Below are 15,586 nucleotides of genomic sequence, written 5' to 3'. Positions count from 1 at the left end.
AGTTCTCAGCGGCATCCATTGGTTTTGAACCCCACATGCCGGACTTTGTGACCCCTCAAGCTCTCCCGGGCTGGGGGTGGCTCTGCTACCTGCCATGTGGTTGTCTCCTGGGAGGCACGGAGCCTTTTCAGTAGAGGCTCCCGGACTTTGCTGCACCTTCCCTAACGAGGAGCATCAGAAACCTCCCTTCTGCCTGGCCAGATTGGTGTTCCCTCCAGAGTCTTCTCTGTGTCCTTCAACCTGCTTCTGCCTCTAACTAGAGATGTGTCCAAGGAGGGAGCCTGGGTCCTCCTGGGCCAATTTTGCCACGACCGGAGTCTCTTGTAAGCCTCTGCTGGGAGCTTTCCTTTCCCAAGAAGCCCTGCATGGAGTCGGTTGGTCCCTGTTAACCTGTGGATGCCTTAATCTTGTGCGTTTCCAAACCGTGTTATTTGATGAAAGTCTTTGTGTGTGTGTCTTGTTGCCTTGTTTGCATTCTGCCTTTTCGTCTTGCTTTAAGCTGCTTTGAGGGGCCTTTGGGCCAAAAAGAAGAATGAAATCTGAATAGACAAGCAAACAAACCGGAGGGAAATGAACAAGCGACTTGCAGGGTCCAGATGGCACCCACCTGTGGGCTCTTGTCACCCCAAGGCCGGAAGAGAGCCCCCACCGCGCGGCTTCTCCAAAAGGGCTCCTGGGGTCCCTGCAAGCGAGCCAGGAGGGGGGAGCCAAAGTCTGCTGCAGGCAAAAGGGGGAGGCCTTTTCCCAGCACCTAAAGGAGCAAGACTTGCTGGCCGGTGTAGAGCAAGTCCTGCCTCATTGACCATTCTCTGAGCAACAAGCAGATGAATTGGAAAGATCTGGTGGATGTCATCTGCTTGCCAGGCCTGTCAGAAGCGTCTGAAGGACTTTGGCAGGACAGGCCATTGCATGGAGCAAGACATGGAGAGAGCGTCTGAAGAAACCAGAGGCCTTTCTCCTGGGCATGGTCGGCCAATTGGTGTCAAAGAAGGACAGAACTTTCTTTATGTATGCAACAACAGCAGCAAGAATTCTCATCGCAAAGTATTGGAAGACACAAGATCTACCCACCTTGGAAGAATGGCAGATGAAAGTGATAGACTATATGGAATTGGCGGAAATGACTGGCAGAATCCGAGACCAGGGAGAAGAGTTGGTGGAAGAAGATTGGAAGAAGTTTAAAGACTATTTGCAGAAACATTGTAAAATTAATGAATGCTAAAATGATGTTGGATTGAAATGAAGTGGCTTTAGCAATAAGGTTAAAAAGAATATGTAAAAATGGACTGATAATTAGATGAAAATATAAAGTTATAATATGTTAAGATATAGAATTAAGATGAACACAAAGAGGGAAAGGATTTGCTGAATTACCATGTGAATTGGAATACAAAAAAGGGAGGTGTGAGGAGGTCAGGAAACAAGTAATTGAAATATATAAGATACGATAAGATTGATTTGTTTTTTAATTGTTTTTTATTTCCTCATGCATTTTGTATTTTTCTTTGCATTTTTGTATCTTTTTTCTTTTTCTTTTCTTATTCTGTAATTCTCTTTTGTCTGTAAAATTTCAATAAATATATTTTTTTTTAAAAAGAGAGAGTCTGAGCTCCCAGGCCATTGTGGGAGGGGGCATTCTTAGGTGTCAGGGAAAGGAGGCAGGGGGGGCCGTTGGGATACAGAGAGCCTCTGAAACTCCTGAGGAGCAGTTCCTCTTCCAGCGAAGGGAAAAGCCACTCCTCCAGTGGAGAAGAGAGGGAAGAGCCAGCCAAGCGAGGAAAGGGCTCAAGGATGCTGCTGAGAACCTCAGCGCCTCACCTTGCCAGGCTGGCCAGGAGGGACGCCCAACTTGCGCAGAGGGGTGAAACGCAAGGGGGGGAGGAGGAAGCTTGGGGTGCCGAAGTTCTTACGTTGGGGGAGAAACCGGAAGGGGCCACTCCTGGATTCTGCAAGTGACTGAGACGGACATGAACTTTGTAGATCTGCTCTGTAAATAGTTTGCACAACAAAACCTGTAAAAGACAGGTCGGAGTCCTGCCTGGTTACTCACGAGCAACCACCACCAGCACCTGACATTAGGGGACGGGACTCAAAACAGAAAGGGGGGGCCCACACCTGTGCCGTACTCTCTGGATTCTTCCACGTGGTTAAACAATGGAACTCCCTCCCACAGGAGGCAGGGACAGCATCCAACCTGGACGGATTTAAAAGAGGATTTGACAAATTGGTGGTGGTGGAGGAGAGGGCTATTGAGGGCTCCAGCCAGGATGGCTCTGCTTCTGTCTCCACAGCCAGAGGCAGCCCTGCTTCTGAATCCCAGTTGCTGGAAACTGCAGGAGGGGAGAGTTGCTCTTGTGCTTGGATCCTGCTGGCGGGTTTCTCACAGACCGTGAGAACAGGAGGCTGGACTAGGTGGGAGCTTGGCCCGAACCAGCAGAGTTCCTCTTCTTTTCTTGCAGGGTTCTGTCTCCTGCATCTCAAGAAGGGTGTTGTTTTATCTGATGATATATTTAAATGTTCATTGGCTGCTCTTCTGTCATGCCTCGCAGAGCGGCATGCAAAATGCCATAAAAATGCCAGATCTACAGCAGAACATTTCAGCAGCACATTCATAAAAGCTGAGCGGAAAAGCCTTTTCCTCTCTGAAGGGTTTCACCTGATGCTGGAAAGGGAGTCTGAATGACGCGGTCCTTGCATGCTCTTCTTCAAAGCATTTTTACCCCGCTCTTCAGCTGCAAAGGCCCCCGGGTGAACTGCAGGAGAATGAGTGCAACAGGGGCCACCACAAGAAAGTCCCTGCTCCTGAGATCCCACCTTGCCTGACTTCAGAGGAGAAGGAGAGATGGGGAGATGCTGAGCCCCACTGTCTTCCTGGCCAGGCAGGTTCTCCTGGGCACCCTGCTGTCTCCTCAGCCCAGATCAACTTGCGACTCCTACTCATGGCTTCATCTCGATTTTTAATGGCAGAGGGGACAAGATGGGGCTTTGCAGCAGCCTGCCAGGGCTGCCCTCTGACATTGGCCCCATAGTTCATAGTGGAGCCACTGTGACTCCTCCAAGTCTCACAGGCCCTTCTGGAGGATCCTGTGATCCTCTGCATTGAGTTGCCGAGAGATCGAGTGGAAGCAACAGGGTCACCTCCTGCCTGGAGAAGACCATCGGTCAGGGCAACCCAGGCTGCTGCTGTCCCAGTTGCACCTTGGTGGAAAGGGGTGCGTGGAGGGAGGTGGGGCCCCAGAGTAGTGGGGTGGGGGCATTTTGTCTCCAAGCCCTGTTGCTGTTCCCCCCATAGCGTGAGATCCTGGCTAGGCTTTTTTTGGGGGGGGTTCCTGCCTTGGGCCTTGTCTTGTTCCTGCAAATCCCCCTGATTGATTTAGATAAAAGCAGGAGAAAAACTCTCTATTCATGAACAGCAAACAGAGGAGAGAAAGCTTCGCGTCAACCAAATCCTTCGCAAGCACCAGCTAAACTGTCTCTGGGGGATGTGAGTCAGACCACAGGCAGCACAGAGCCAGGCAAAGCCGGGGATAAAAAAGCCGACATTGGGGGAAGCAGCAACAGTTGCCCCCCCCCCCCGGCATTGCTGTGTGTTGCCCAGGCTGGCAGGGCTGGCGGCTGGCAGGGTCCCGGCAGGAGGGAGGGGCTCAGGCTGGTCTGAGTGTGCAGCAAGGGCAGCCGCAGAGGGGGATCTGGCCCCGGTCCCCAAATTCGGAGGTTGGGCTTCAAGCAAGAATGATCCTGGCCCCACTGGGACGTCTCCTGCCTTCCCTTTGCACTTGGGGGGAGAGGACACATCCTGCCTGGTGAATAGGCACGGCATTTTGGTCCTCCGGCTCAGAAAGTCCTCAGAGAATCACAGAATAGTAGAGGGACCCTCAAGGGCCATCTAGTCCAGCCCCCTGCCATGCCGGAATCTCACTGAGCATCCCTGGCAGATGAGCACCCAACCTCTGCTGAAGAACCTCCCAGGGAGGAGAGCCCACTGGACCTGCTCTAGCCATGATTTTGTCATCCGGCTTCCAAAGGTGTCCGAGTGACACTCTCCTGGTCCGATGACCAATGGCCATTCACCACTTGGAAGAGCTGCGCCGGACAGCTGCTTGCAGACGCAGCGGTGCCAGAGAAGTTCAAAGACTGTCTCAAGGCAAATCTTTAAAAAATGTAGTATAAACACGAACAACTGGGAGACACTGGCCTGCGAGCGCTGCAGTTGGAGAACAGCCTTGACCAAAGGTGTCACGGGCTTTGAAGGCACTTGAACTCAGGACGCAAGGGAGAAACGTGCTAAGAGGAAGGCATGCTTGGCAAATCCACACCGTGATCAGCTCCCGCCCGGAATCCAATGTCCCCACTGTGGAAGGATGTGTGGGTCCAGAATTGGCCTCCACAGTCACTTACAGACTCACTGTTAAGACCGTGTTCATGGAAGACAATCTTACTCGGCTATGAGGGATCGGCAAAGAAGAAGAAGACAAAGAGAAGAAGGACAAGAAGAAGGAGAAGGAGAAGATGAAGAGAAGATGAAGACAAAGAAGAAGGAGAAGAGGAGAAGAAGCCAGAGAGGTGAGCTCCATTTGCCACATGGCACATGGTAGGCATGGTGGTGCTGTCAGGTTCAAGCCGAGGATGGCACCGCAGCCAGGGGTTCCTCCCCAGAGCCAGCCACATCTGGCTCAGCCTCCAGAGGACTCTGGGCGCGCGCGGGGGGGTCCCTCTTCTGGCCTCCAGCACATGTGTCCATGTGTTTGCCTTGCACATCTATGGACATGTATTTCATTTACGAAACTTCTGATTGTTATAACCATTGGAAGGGGGTGGAGTCTCCCTCCTCCGAGGTTTCCAAGCAGAGGCCCAAGAGCCGTCTGTCAGGGATGCTACAGCTGTCATTCCTACCTTGCCGGGGGTTGGACTAGATGACCCCCTGGTTCCCTTCCAACTCTGCAATTCTAGGATTCTTGCTCACTTTTCTGCATGGGGGGTTGGGGGTAGCCTTGCCTGGGGGTGGGGGTCCGAACCTTCTGTGCTTCTTCCCACCCAACTGATGCCACCTTTTAGCAAAGAGAGAGAGAGGGAGACCAATTTGCTCTGACTTGTTAAGTTTTATTGCTTTGGGGGCCCTCCTGGTGTGCGCTGGAGAGAAGGTTGGGGGGGGGAAGAACCTCTCTTTATCCACTTTACGTGCCTAATTATCTCTCTCGCTTGGGGGGGGGGCTTCTGCAGCTCATTGCCAATGCTGAGGGTTTGTTTGCTTGCGAGTCTTGCGAGATTTCCGCCCCCCCCCCAAGAAAAGGCAGAGGCTGGGATTTGGGGGAGGAAGGCGAGAGCAGCTGCCTCCTGCTTCGTGCTGCGAGATCTGGAGGTGCAACGCAGACGGAAAGCCAAGCAGCCGAGTCTCCCTTCCAAGCGGAAGGAGGGGAACCATCAACAGAGCACCCCCCCCAGATTAAAACCTGTCTGTCAAAAACCAAGGACAGGTGGGGCAGGTGCCCCCTGTGACCGGGAGGGAGGGAGACCACAGAAGCTGGAGGCAAAGATGGGCACAGCCTCCCCCTCCCGCGGACTGTTTGCAAGCAGGAAGGTGGGTTGGGGGGGCTGGCTGAGAGAACCCCCCCTTTCGCCCCCAGGAACTAGCCTGCAATGCCCAGGCCTGGGCGAACGGGAAAGTCTTCTTTCCCTGGCACCAAAAGGACCAGCAAACTCTTTCCAACTCCTCTATCAATGGTATTTAGCGCCTTCCAAATTGAATTTAATATATAAATTAGGATCGGATAAATGTTGGCGACGTGGATTAAATAAAGCAGATTACAGCCATCTCTTCTGGAATGGTTCTCAGATAGAAATATTCTGAAAATCTGTTCAGGCTAATAATCTCTGATATGATAGGATAGGATATCATATACTGTATAGCCTTGGAACCTCAAGGATTTCTGCTTGGTTATCTAAAAGATGTCGTACTGGAAAATGATCAAGAAATAGCGTTCAACCTTAAAACTGCTTCTAAGATTATAATAGCTAAAAACGGGGGGGAAAGCATATCTCTTTCGATATCGGAATGGAGTGAGAAAATGTGGTCGAGAGTCACTACGATCAAGCTAACCTGTTATAAACCAGCCTAACAGGTTAATGGAAAAAATGTGTTTCTTGCAATGTTTTGGAACAAGTTCAATACTATAGCAAGATTTCTTTATACTTTATATTTCATTTATTTCTTTTTGTTAATAAAATAATCATTATTATTATTATTATTATTATTTATTTAAAAAAGAGCACCAAGGTGACCTCAGGTCAGGTACACCAACTCATGGGGACGGAGCTCTCTAGCCCCACAATATTTTTGGGAGGGACCCTGGGCCAAAAAAATCAGGTGGTGGAGGAGGTCAAGTGCAGAGGTGCTGTTCTGCCCTTTGATTGGGGGGGGGGGCAGTATTCCCGCACAATTTTGGGTCCCAGTCTCTTTGCGGCCATTCTGTATTAAGCCCCGCCCCCACGGCAGCCATTTTGTGACTGGCACCCACAGCCCTTTCTCCTCCTCTGCAAAGGGGTCCACTGGGGGAGCGGGGGGGGGGGGTTCAATGCAAGGCTGCCCCATGTGGTGAAGGGCGGAACCGCGAGTGGCCAAAGGACACCTCCTCCTCGCCCCCCCCCGCCCTAGATTGAGATGCCCCTCGGAGGCCATGGGGCGTCTCCCGTTGACCAGAGGGGCTTCTTGGGTGGGAAGGGGAGGCGGCCCCTTTTCTGTGCACCCGGTTGTGGAATTGCCCCCGCCAAGAGGTGAGAGCGGCCCCTCCCCGGTGCCTTTGGGGCGGCAGTTGAGATGTTCTGTGTTTCCCCAAATCTTTTGCCCCTTGCTCTCTGCCTCCTTGACCCGCTTTGCAAGTGGGGTCCATTGTGGTGATTTCTGAGTGGTGCGACAGGCAGCCTAGAGGTGGCGCTGGGGGCAGGGATCTGGCATGGGGGGCCCCGGGTTCAACACGGTAGAAGGAAGAGACCTCTGTGACTTCCAGCCCCCACCGTCAAGGACTGGTCTCCCAAGTCACTGTGCTGCTGTTACCCTACAAAGGAGCAATGCGGCGCTCCGACCATTATGCCGCACTACCTTCCAAAGCGGGCTTGGTGCTCGCACAGTGTTGTTGGGCTTTCTGGAGCTCCCTCCAGTTTGCCAGCCTCAAATCCACCCCCCCAAGCAGCGCATTTAGGCAACAGTTGGCAGGGGCCCTTTGGCATTTAATGGCGCCTGGTTTTACGGCCGGTGCCATCTGTGTCTGTTTTCCTGCGTGGCGTTTTTATTCTGTTTTAAACGGTTATGATCTTGCCGTTTTAAAACTCTGCTGGCCACCTCAAGAGGCTTTCTGACTGACAGGTGAGATGGGGGGGCAGATCCTTCCCTGAAGGGCTGGGCCCACCTGAGCGATCCCTACCTGGCGGGGGCCCTGCCCACCTGCCCTCCCTGCTTTCCTGGGTGGGCACTGCCAGCTGGGGAGGCCTCTGCCTTCTCCCTCTCCCCCCCAACTTGCCTTGTCAGTCTCTGGGCCATCAGCAGCCTTCCAGCCCCCTCCCCAACACCCCCTCCTGCTCCTCACGTCCAGGGGTCCCACTTTGGTCAAATTGAACATGATGTCAAATTAGACCCATTGCAGGGACACTCAGAGTGAAGCCCCCGGTTTAATGAGGCAGCGTTGAAAATCAATAACTTAATTGCAGCCGTTTGATGGACTTTTATCCAATTTGCACTCTCTCTGCCCCCCCCCTTCTACGTGTTGTGCATGAGGACCCTGGGCTCTGTCTGGGGATGGAGGAGAGCAGGCTGGGTGGGGAGAGAACCCCCACCCTATGGGTCCTGGCCCCCCCCAGGGGGCCTTGCACAGATCTGAGCCTGCAGAAAATGGTCTCGCCCAGGACAGGGGGAGGCTGTGCGCCCGCCTTGGTGGGGCTGTGGAAGTCGGGGGTCAGGGCTGCTGCTCACGTGGGGCTCTTTCTGTCCTCCCCCCCCCCCAGGAACATCGGTGATGCAGGTGATGGCGTCCGATGCCGATGACCCCACCTACGGAAGCAGCGCCCGGGTGGTCTACAGCGTCCTCGAGGGGGAGCAACACTTCACGGTCGACAGCAGGACGGGTGAGTGCCAGGCAGAGGTGCTGGGGGCACTGGGGGGGCAATGAGAAGGGTGGGAGGGAGAGCTGGCTGTGCCCATGGGGGTGGGCTTTGACCCCCAACTACCATCCCCTGGCTCTCCTGGAGCAGAAGCTATCCCTTTGATAATCAGGGGGCAGCCAGGTAGCCTAGCAAATTGGGTGCTGGGCTTTTGGAAGGGGCAATTTAACCTGGGGGTGTAACCTTGGGTCTGTCCTGCTTCATGTGAGGGGGGGCTGCAAGGAAGATCACCCAAGAACACCAGCCTGGCAGGGGCGTCTTTGGGGTTCTGCTGCAGCAGCTCTCCCTCGCATAGTTAAACGGTGGAACTGCCCGCCACAGGAGGCAATGATCCCCCCCCCCAATTTAGGACCAATTCATGGCCAAGAGGACTGTCCATGGCCCACCTTATGCTTCTGAATCCCAGCTGCTGGAAAGCACAGATGGAGAGAGTTGCTGCGTGAGGCTTTTCCACCCCCTCCTCCTCTGTGCCCACCTGCCTGGTTGCCAGGTGATCTCCCTGGGAGAGAGGGAGGGGCTGGCATTAGGAGACCGCCTGTGGGCATCTGCACCCAGCGGGGAGTCCGGAAATGTCAGGCTGGGCCGGCTGGGCCCACCTTGGAGGAGGGGCGCTGACCCTTCCCGGGTGCGGGGGGGGGCTGGCACTCTGAAGGGGCACAAAGGCTCCCCCCCGCCAGGCTCTCCAGCAGCGTCTTTGTTAGCGCCGGGCCTTTGATTAAAGGCAACACTTTAAATTAAGGATTGCTTTATAAATGCTCTATTAATATTTGATGGGCGAGCGGTGGAATCCGCTCCATCCTTTAATAACTTCTAATAAAGGCCTGCTGTAAAAGGACCCGCGATAAATCCCCAGCAGATGATCCCGTGACGGCCGGTTAGGACGGGGGGGAGGGGCCTCGCTCGCTCGCTCCCCTGGGCCTGGGGGGAGGGGGAGACTCGGAAAAGGGGTCGCTGGACCCCATGGCAGTCAGTGTGAGGTCAGGCACCCCTCTGGGTGCTGCTGGCAGTACCCGCGGTGAGGAGCAGCCAAGAGGGCCTGGGCTGGCAGTCTTGGAACCCAGCTCAGGATCCCCGCGGGGGCTGGCAAGGGGTCAGCCCCCTTGAAACCCAGAAACAGCCAGCCAGGGTTCCTTGGGGCGTCCGTGGGGCTCGAGTGTCTCTCCATCCATCCATCCCCCTTTGCTTCTTTCTGTCCTCAAGTTGAGTGGGGAGTTTCAATGCGCGGCGATGCGTCAGATTCACAGGCCTGCCCACTCTGGCTATTCCTGGGCAAGCAGCTGCCTCTGCCCACACCCCGCAAAGCCCCCTCTTGCCAAAGCAGCTACGGCGCCCCCAAAGGTCCCCGGGGATCCTTGGAGGAGGCTGGTTCTCTGCTTGGAAACAGGAGCCACGCTTTTTCTCCGGCTGCCGCAGAAGTCCAGCCGCAGAAGTCTTCTTTCCAATGTGGCAAGCTTGGTCTGTTTCTGGGCAGGAGATGTCTCCCTCTCTGCCTGCCTGCAGGGGGCGCTGTGGAGGGCAGAGGCAGGTGCTGCAGGAATTACCTGCGTGAGATGGAGACCTGCTCCTTCCTCCCCTCCCTCACCTGGGGGTCTTTGCTGCTCCTAACTTGGGCTGGCCTAGAGGAGGGTTCTTCTCCCTTGGCTTCCTGGCTTTTTCTACCCCTGGCCCGCTGGCATCCTGGCATCCCACGAAAGCCCTTTGGAAGTCAGCCAGCTTCTGTACCCGCTTCCCCCTCCATTGAGCGTGGCATCAAGAGCCCTCCTCCGAGCCAGGGTGGCAGCAGTTGTCGGTGGTCCAGGAGCAGGCTGCCAACTTGTGCTGACTTGGGTGGCATGGGAGCTGGCAGAGCCGCCGGGGAGACGTTTGTCCTGCTGAGGGCAGAGGCCACGGAAGGCCCCCCCCCCCCGACTCCGGCCGGGTCCCGTCATGCACCTGGCAAGCTGCTCCGCCTGGCAATTCCTTCCTGTGCTCGGAGCATCAGGTTTAATTGCCCAGATCAGCAGCTTAACTTGCAGAGCCATCGTGATCATTAATGCTGTAAAAGGAGCCATAAAATCTGGCACCTTCATTTTTCGTAATATACGATAATGGAGAGCCGTTTGCTTTTCCTTTTTGACTTTGACCTGCTTTCTCCCTCGCCTTGATCACGCGAGGAGACCCAGGCGGGGAGCAGCCCTGCTGGCTGGGCTGTCGCACGCGGGTGCAAATGTCCAGCGCAAGGCTTGGCAGGAGCATGCGTGTTTTTGCACGAGCGAAAAGGGAAAGGAGGAGCTCTGGCCTTCTCTCTGAGGGCCCCCTGCCCAACCTTCTCCAAAAGGAAAGCCGGCAGGATCAGGCCAATGGGCCGCCTAGCCCAGCATCCTGTTCTCACTGTGGCCTAATTCTCGTAGAAATCCAGATAGACTTCATCTGGACCTGGAGGTTCCATAAGAGAATATGAGGAGCCTGGCTGCTGGATCAGGCCAAAGGGGGACCGTCTCATCCAGCCTTCTGTTCTCACAGCGGCCAACCAGATGCCCCACCGGGAAACCTGCAAGCAGGATCAGATCCCAGAGCCCTCTCCCTTCCTGGCATTCACAAGCATTTTGGCCTCCAACCATGGAGGGCAGAGCAGAACCACCTTTGATAGTTTCTTTCTCCTTCATGAATTTACCGTATTTTTCGCCCTATAAGACGCACCAGACCATAAGACGCACCTAGTTTTTGGAGGAGGAGGAAAACAAGAAAGAAAAAAATTCTGAATCCCAGAATCCAGAACAGCAAGAGGGAGCGCTGCGCGGTGATCCCTCTTGCTCTTCTGGCTTCTGGGATAGCTGCGGAGCCTGCATTCGCTCCATAAGGCTCACACACACTTCCCATTTCTTTTTAGGAGGGAAAAGGTGCGTCTTATAGAGCGAAAAATACGGTATCTCTTCCTCTTTCAAAGCCATCCAAGCTTGTGGCCCTCACGGCCTCCTGTGGCAGGGAGTTCCATAGGTTAACTCTGCTCCATCCTTCCTTTGGTCTACCCTGAATCTCCCAGCGTTCAGCTTTGTTGGCACTGCCCAGCAAGCCCTGCCTGGCCAGGTCTTGGCACTGGGCCTCCCCCCTCCCAGTGCTGCTTCTGGGCAGAGGGAGGCCCTGGCCTGGTGCATCTCCTCCTTTCTGCTGCTGCCGGGGCGAGGCTGAGGCGGCTGGGCTTGTCCGCTTCTGCAGGAGGTGGCATCCGAGTCTGGCCAAGGGCACTGCCAGCGCCTTCCGCCCCAGGGGCTCTTGCCCAGAAGGGCTCCCAGGTGGGCAGAGCCTTTGAAGCCGGGGTGAGTCGCCTGCCTGCCTGCCGCCTCCTTAGGAAATTAGGGTGCATTTACGGATGTAAAGTGGAAATTAATCTTTAACGACCAGAGGGATTTGGGATTTGGCTTCGTTTTGTGGCGTCTTAGGCGGAGTCCCCAGGCCCCATCTGTTAGGGGGTGGGGGGGGGGGGAGAGGGGACCCCTGGGCCGAGAATCTGGCTCTGGAGAGGCCGGCAGGTGGGGCCGCTGCTCCTGCAGGAATTGGCACGCAGGGCACTTGGGTTCCCCTGCCAGGGGCCACTGGGTGAGGCTTTGAGGAGCACAGAATCCCAGAACACAGAGTTGGACGGGACCCCCAGGAGGCATCTAGTCCAACCCCCTGCAATGCGGGAATGAGCTGAGCCAGGATGAGGCCGCTTGGACTCAGAGCTGGCTGCCTTGACTGGCCACGGGTGGCATTCAGGCCACGGGGATTCCGAAGCGTTGCTGCCTCTGACTGTGGAGCCTTCCTGGCTGGGAGCCACTGAATTTGCCTGATCCTCTTTCATAGCTATCCAGGTTGGTGGCCATCTCTGCCTCCTGTGGCAGGGAGTTCCAGAGGTTAACAATGCGCTGCGTGAAGCAGGACTTTCTGTTTTCTGTCCCAGGTTTGGGGGCAAATTCAGCCCCTGTGAGGCTCCTGGCAAGGCAGGTTGAAAGAAGAAGCAGCCCAGCAGTTTGCAGTTGTCCCTCCCTCCCTCCCTCCCCCCCCCGATTTCCACAACCCTTGTGTGCGAGAGATGGGCACAGAGCCAAAGGCGGGGAGGTGGAATCACTCGTGCGAGGGGAGAAGTTATTTAAAAGAGAGGCGATCGGGTGTGGAGGGGGGGGCTGTGGAGATAATGAAAGCCAGCAGACGCAGCTGCGCCCCCCCCAACTCCCTGGGTTTCCTCTGAGTCTTCTTGGCCTCGCAGTGAGCCCAGAGTGTGTCACAGAATTGTAGAGGGCACCCCCAGGGTCATCTAGTCCAACCCCTGCAATGTGGGCAGAGGTGCCCAACGAGGGGAGAAGCTGCGTTTGAGTTCTCCCTTAGACGGCACCAGCGGAGAGGCAGAAGGTTGGCATATTCTGGGATGGATCCGGCCCCTGGTCTCTTTCTCCTTCCATGGGGATGTCATGGGAGGCGGGTCCGGCTCTTCCTTGGATTGCGTGCATAATTATGGGATGGAGTCCGACTGGTGGGAGGGTTTCCCCGGGGCCGGAGTGCAAGCTGATGAGCCGGTGGCAGAGCAGGGTCCCTGCCAGCATCCCAGTGCCCCCCTCATTCTGCCCGGTGCTGAGGCCTCGCTGGAGGGCCCTGGGCTCCCTTCCTGCTGAGAGGATGATGAGCTTCTGTCTCCGCTGAGCCCCCCCCCCCGTGACGTCCCTCTCATCACAGCGCTGCTGACAAGAATCATTTTCATTATAAAACGCTTCAGACCCTTTAATTAACGGAGCCGTTTCCATTCCAATGAGACGCCGCCTGGCTCTGGAGCTGCAGCAACTTGCAGGAGCCAGACGCCACCCCTTTCTGAACAGGAGAGGACCAGGAGAGGTGCAGGATCAGGCCAGCGACCCATTGAGTCCACAGGATCCAAGGGCAAGACGCCCTCCCCTCCGGTGGTTTTGGGCAACTGGTATTTCTGCCTCCGCCAGTGGAGGAGAAGCAGAGCTGATCCGTTTATCATCATCATCATCATCATTAGAATTAGAATTCCTATGCCGCCCATCATCCGAAGATCACAGGGAGGTTTACAATATAAAAACACAAAAATACACACCATGCTAACAAACAGAAGCAATGCCCCACGCCCCCCCCGCCCCCCGCCGGTTGTAAAGGCCATAGATTGTTGAATAAGCCAAAGGCCTGGGAGGTGAGGAATGTTTCTGCCGGGTGCCTAAAGCGATGGAGAGAAAGTGTCAAGCCGACCTCATTATTATTATTATTATTAAATTTTATTATACCCCGCCCTCCCCAGCCAAGACCGGGCTCAGGGCGGCTAACACCGGTATAAAAACAATTGATTAAAATACAACTTAAAATAAGATTAAAATGCAGCATTAAGATGCAGCCTCATTTCAGTAGAAACTCAAATCAAAAACTTTTGGGGGATGAAAATGTCAAATCTTCACCAAGGCCAACTATCCAGACTGGTCCTACGTGGGCCAGAAAAAAGCCAGGGAAGTCCCCAAATAGGAGTTCCATCACAGAAGGAGAAAGGAAAAAGGAAAGAGGGGGAGGGGACATAGCTGTCAACGTTTTCCTTTTTTTAAGGGAAATTCCCTTATTCTGAATAGGATTGATCACAAGAAAAGGGAAAAGTTGACAGCTATGGGAGGGGATCAAGTTGATTCCAAGCCAAAGGCCAGGCAGAACAACTCTGTCTTACTGACCCTGCGGAAAGAAATCAGATCCTGCAGGGCCCTGGTCTCATGAGACAGAGCGTTCCACCAGGCCGGGGCCAGCGCTGAAAAGGCCCTGCCTCTGGTTGAGGCTAATCTGACTTCCTTAGGGCCCGGGACCACTAGGGTGTTGCTGTTTATGGACCTTAAGGTCCTCCGTGGGGCAAACCGGGAGAGGCTTTGCAACTGACCGGTAGTTAGCTTTTCCGAATGCAGGGAGGGAGCCCTCCTCCTCCTAGGAAGGCATTCCTCGCCATCATGGCCCAGCCAGTTGTCCTTTCCTGGCTGGTTTTTATTGGGGTTAAGGGACACGGGTGGCGCTGTGGGTTAAACCACAGAGCCTAGGACTTGCCGATCAGAAGGTCAGCTGTTCGAATCCCCGCGACGGGGTGAGCTCCCGTTACTCGGTCCCTGCTCCTGCCAACCTAGCAGTTCGAAAGCACTTCAAGGTGCAAGTAGATAAATAGGTAAATGGCGTTTCCGTGCGCTGCTCTGGTTCGCCAGAAGCGGCTTAGTCATGCTGGCCACATGACCCGGAAGCTGTATGCTGGCTCCCTCGGCCAATAAGGCGAGATGAGCGCCGCAACCCCAGAGTCAACTGCGACTGGACCTAATGGTCAGGGGTCCCTTTACCTTACCTTAGAGCGCAAGGGGTCTCCCTGAGCAGTCCAAGCCCCTTTTCCACATCCTTGAGCCTTACCATAGACTCTACTCTGGACCCTCCTTGAGATGCATCTGCTGTAATAGCGGAGCCAGGATCCTGGCGGGTGCAAGTGGCTTTCTCCTCTAGATGCTTTGCAAACGAGTCACGTTGAACTGCCTCCTTTGGCCAGACTGTCAAGCGCCCTGAATGCACGACCCGGGAAAGCTCTGCTGGACGGCACAATCAGGATGCAGTGGAGACAGCAAAGTACACCATCCCTGTTGGCAGCCATCCCTGCCTCCTGGGGCAGGGAGTTCCATTGTTTAATTCTGCTTTGCGTGAAGAAGGACTTGTTTGAAGATGTCCAGAATCTTCCAACTTTCCGCTTCTTTGGATGTCCTGCATCCCAAGGGCTTTGCCCCCCGGATGCCAGCTCTGACCAGGAGGATCCTGCTCCCTTGCCCGTGGGCTGGCCCTCTTCCCAGCTCTCTCTTGCCCCCCCCCCGATCTCCAGGGAGGCAGGCAAGTGCAGGAGGCCCTGCCTGCTGGTTTGGGAGGTGCCATCTGGTAGCCCTTTGCCTGCAGGAGCGCTCTTTCCATGCTCAGAGGCACACAGCTGCTGTGCCTTCGCATGGGCCAGGGATGACGAAGGAGGCCTGGGCGTCCCTGCACGTGGGAAGGCTTAGAGAGGAATGCAAGGAGCTGCTTCACACAGAGCCAAAGCCTTGGTCTGTCTAGCGCAGTGTTGTCTGCACTGACTGGCAGCAGCGGCTGGCAGAGGTTGAACCTGAGCCCTTCTGCATGCAAGGCAGCTGCTCTGGCTCTCTGGAAAGGTGGCGCTGAGCCCCTTCTGCTTCTCTTTGCAAGCTCAGCCCCAGCAGGATGGGCAGCGAGGGGGGGGGAGAGCTTTTTGCTGGACTTTGCAACGTTTTGCATCGAGCAAGCAGCGTGCCCCCCCTTCTCTCCCTCTTTCTGGTGGCAGGGAGGGCAGCCAGAGCTTTTGGGGTGAGGCGGAGGTAATTGCAGGGCACGGCGGCTGACAGCTGTCAGCCAGGGAGAGAGGCCAGGAGCGGCTTTGGGTCCAGCCAGCAGTGATGCC

The 15,586-nt window shown here is 55.3% G+C and overlaps 1 protein-coding gene across 7 annotated transcripts in view; it reads left to right on the top strand.

The window, feature by feature from the left end:
• Positions 1 to 15,586, top strand: part of CDH22 (cadherin 22) — an 88,197-nt gene that overhangs the window by 39,827 nt on the left and 32,784 nt on the right. For all 7 annotated transcript variants that reach the window (XM_083618553.1, XM_083618550.1, XM_083618552.1 and 4 more), the window contains one exon: positions 7,996 to 8,115. In XM_083618553.1, coding sequence (XP_083474679.1) covers positions 7,996 to 8,115 — 120 coding nt within the window. The remainder of the gene's footprint in view (positions 1 to 7,995; positions 8,116 to 15,586) is intronic.

Source organism: Podarcis filfolensis (genome assembly GCF_964270895.1).
Source record: "Podarcis filfolensis genome assembly, chromosome: 6".
Lineage (NCBI taxonomy): Eukaryota > Metazoa > Chordata > Lepidosauria > Squamata > Lacertidae > Podarcis > Podarcis filfolensis.
The sequence above is the reverse complement of the archived record's forward strand: the minus strand, read 5'-3'. Positions and strand labels throughout refer to the sequence as shown.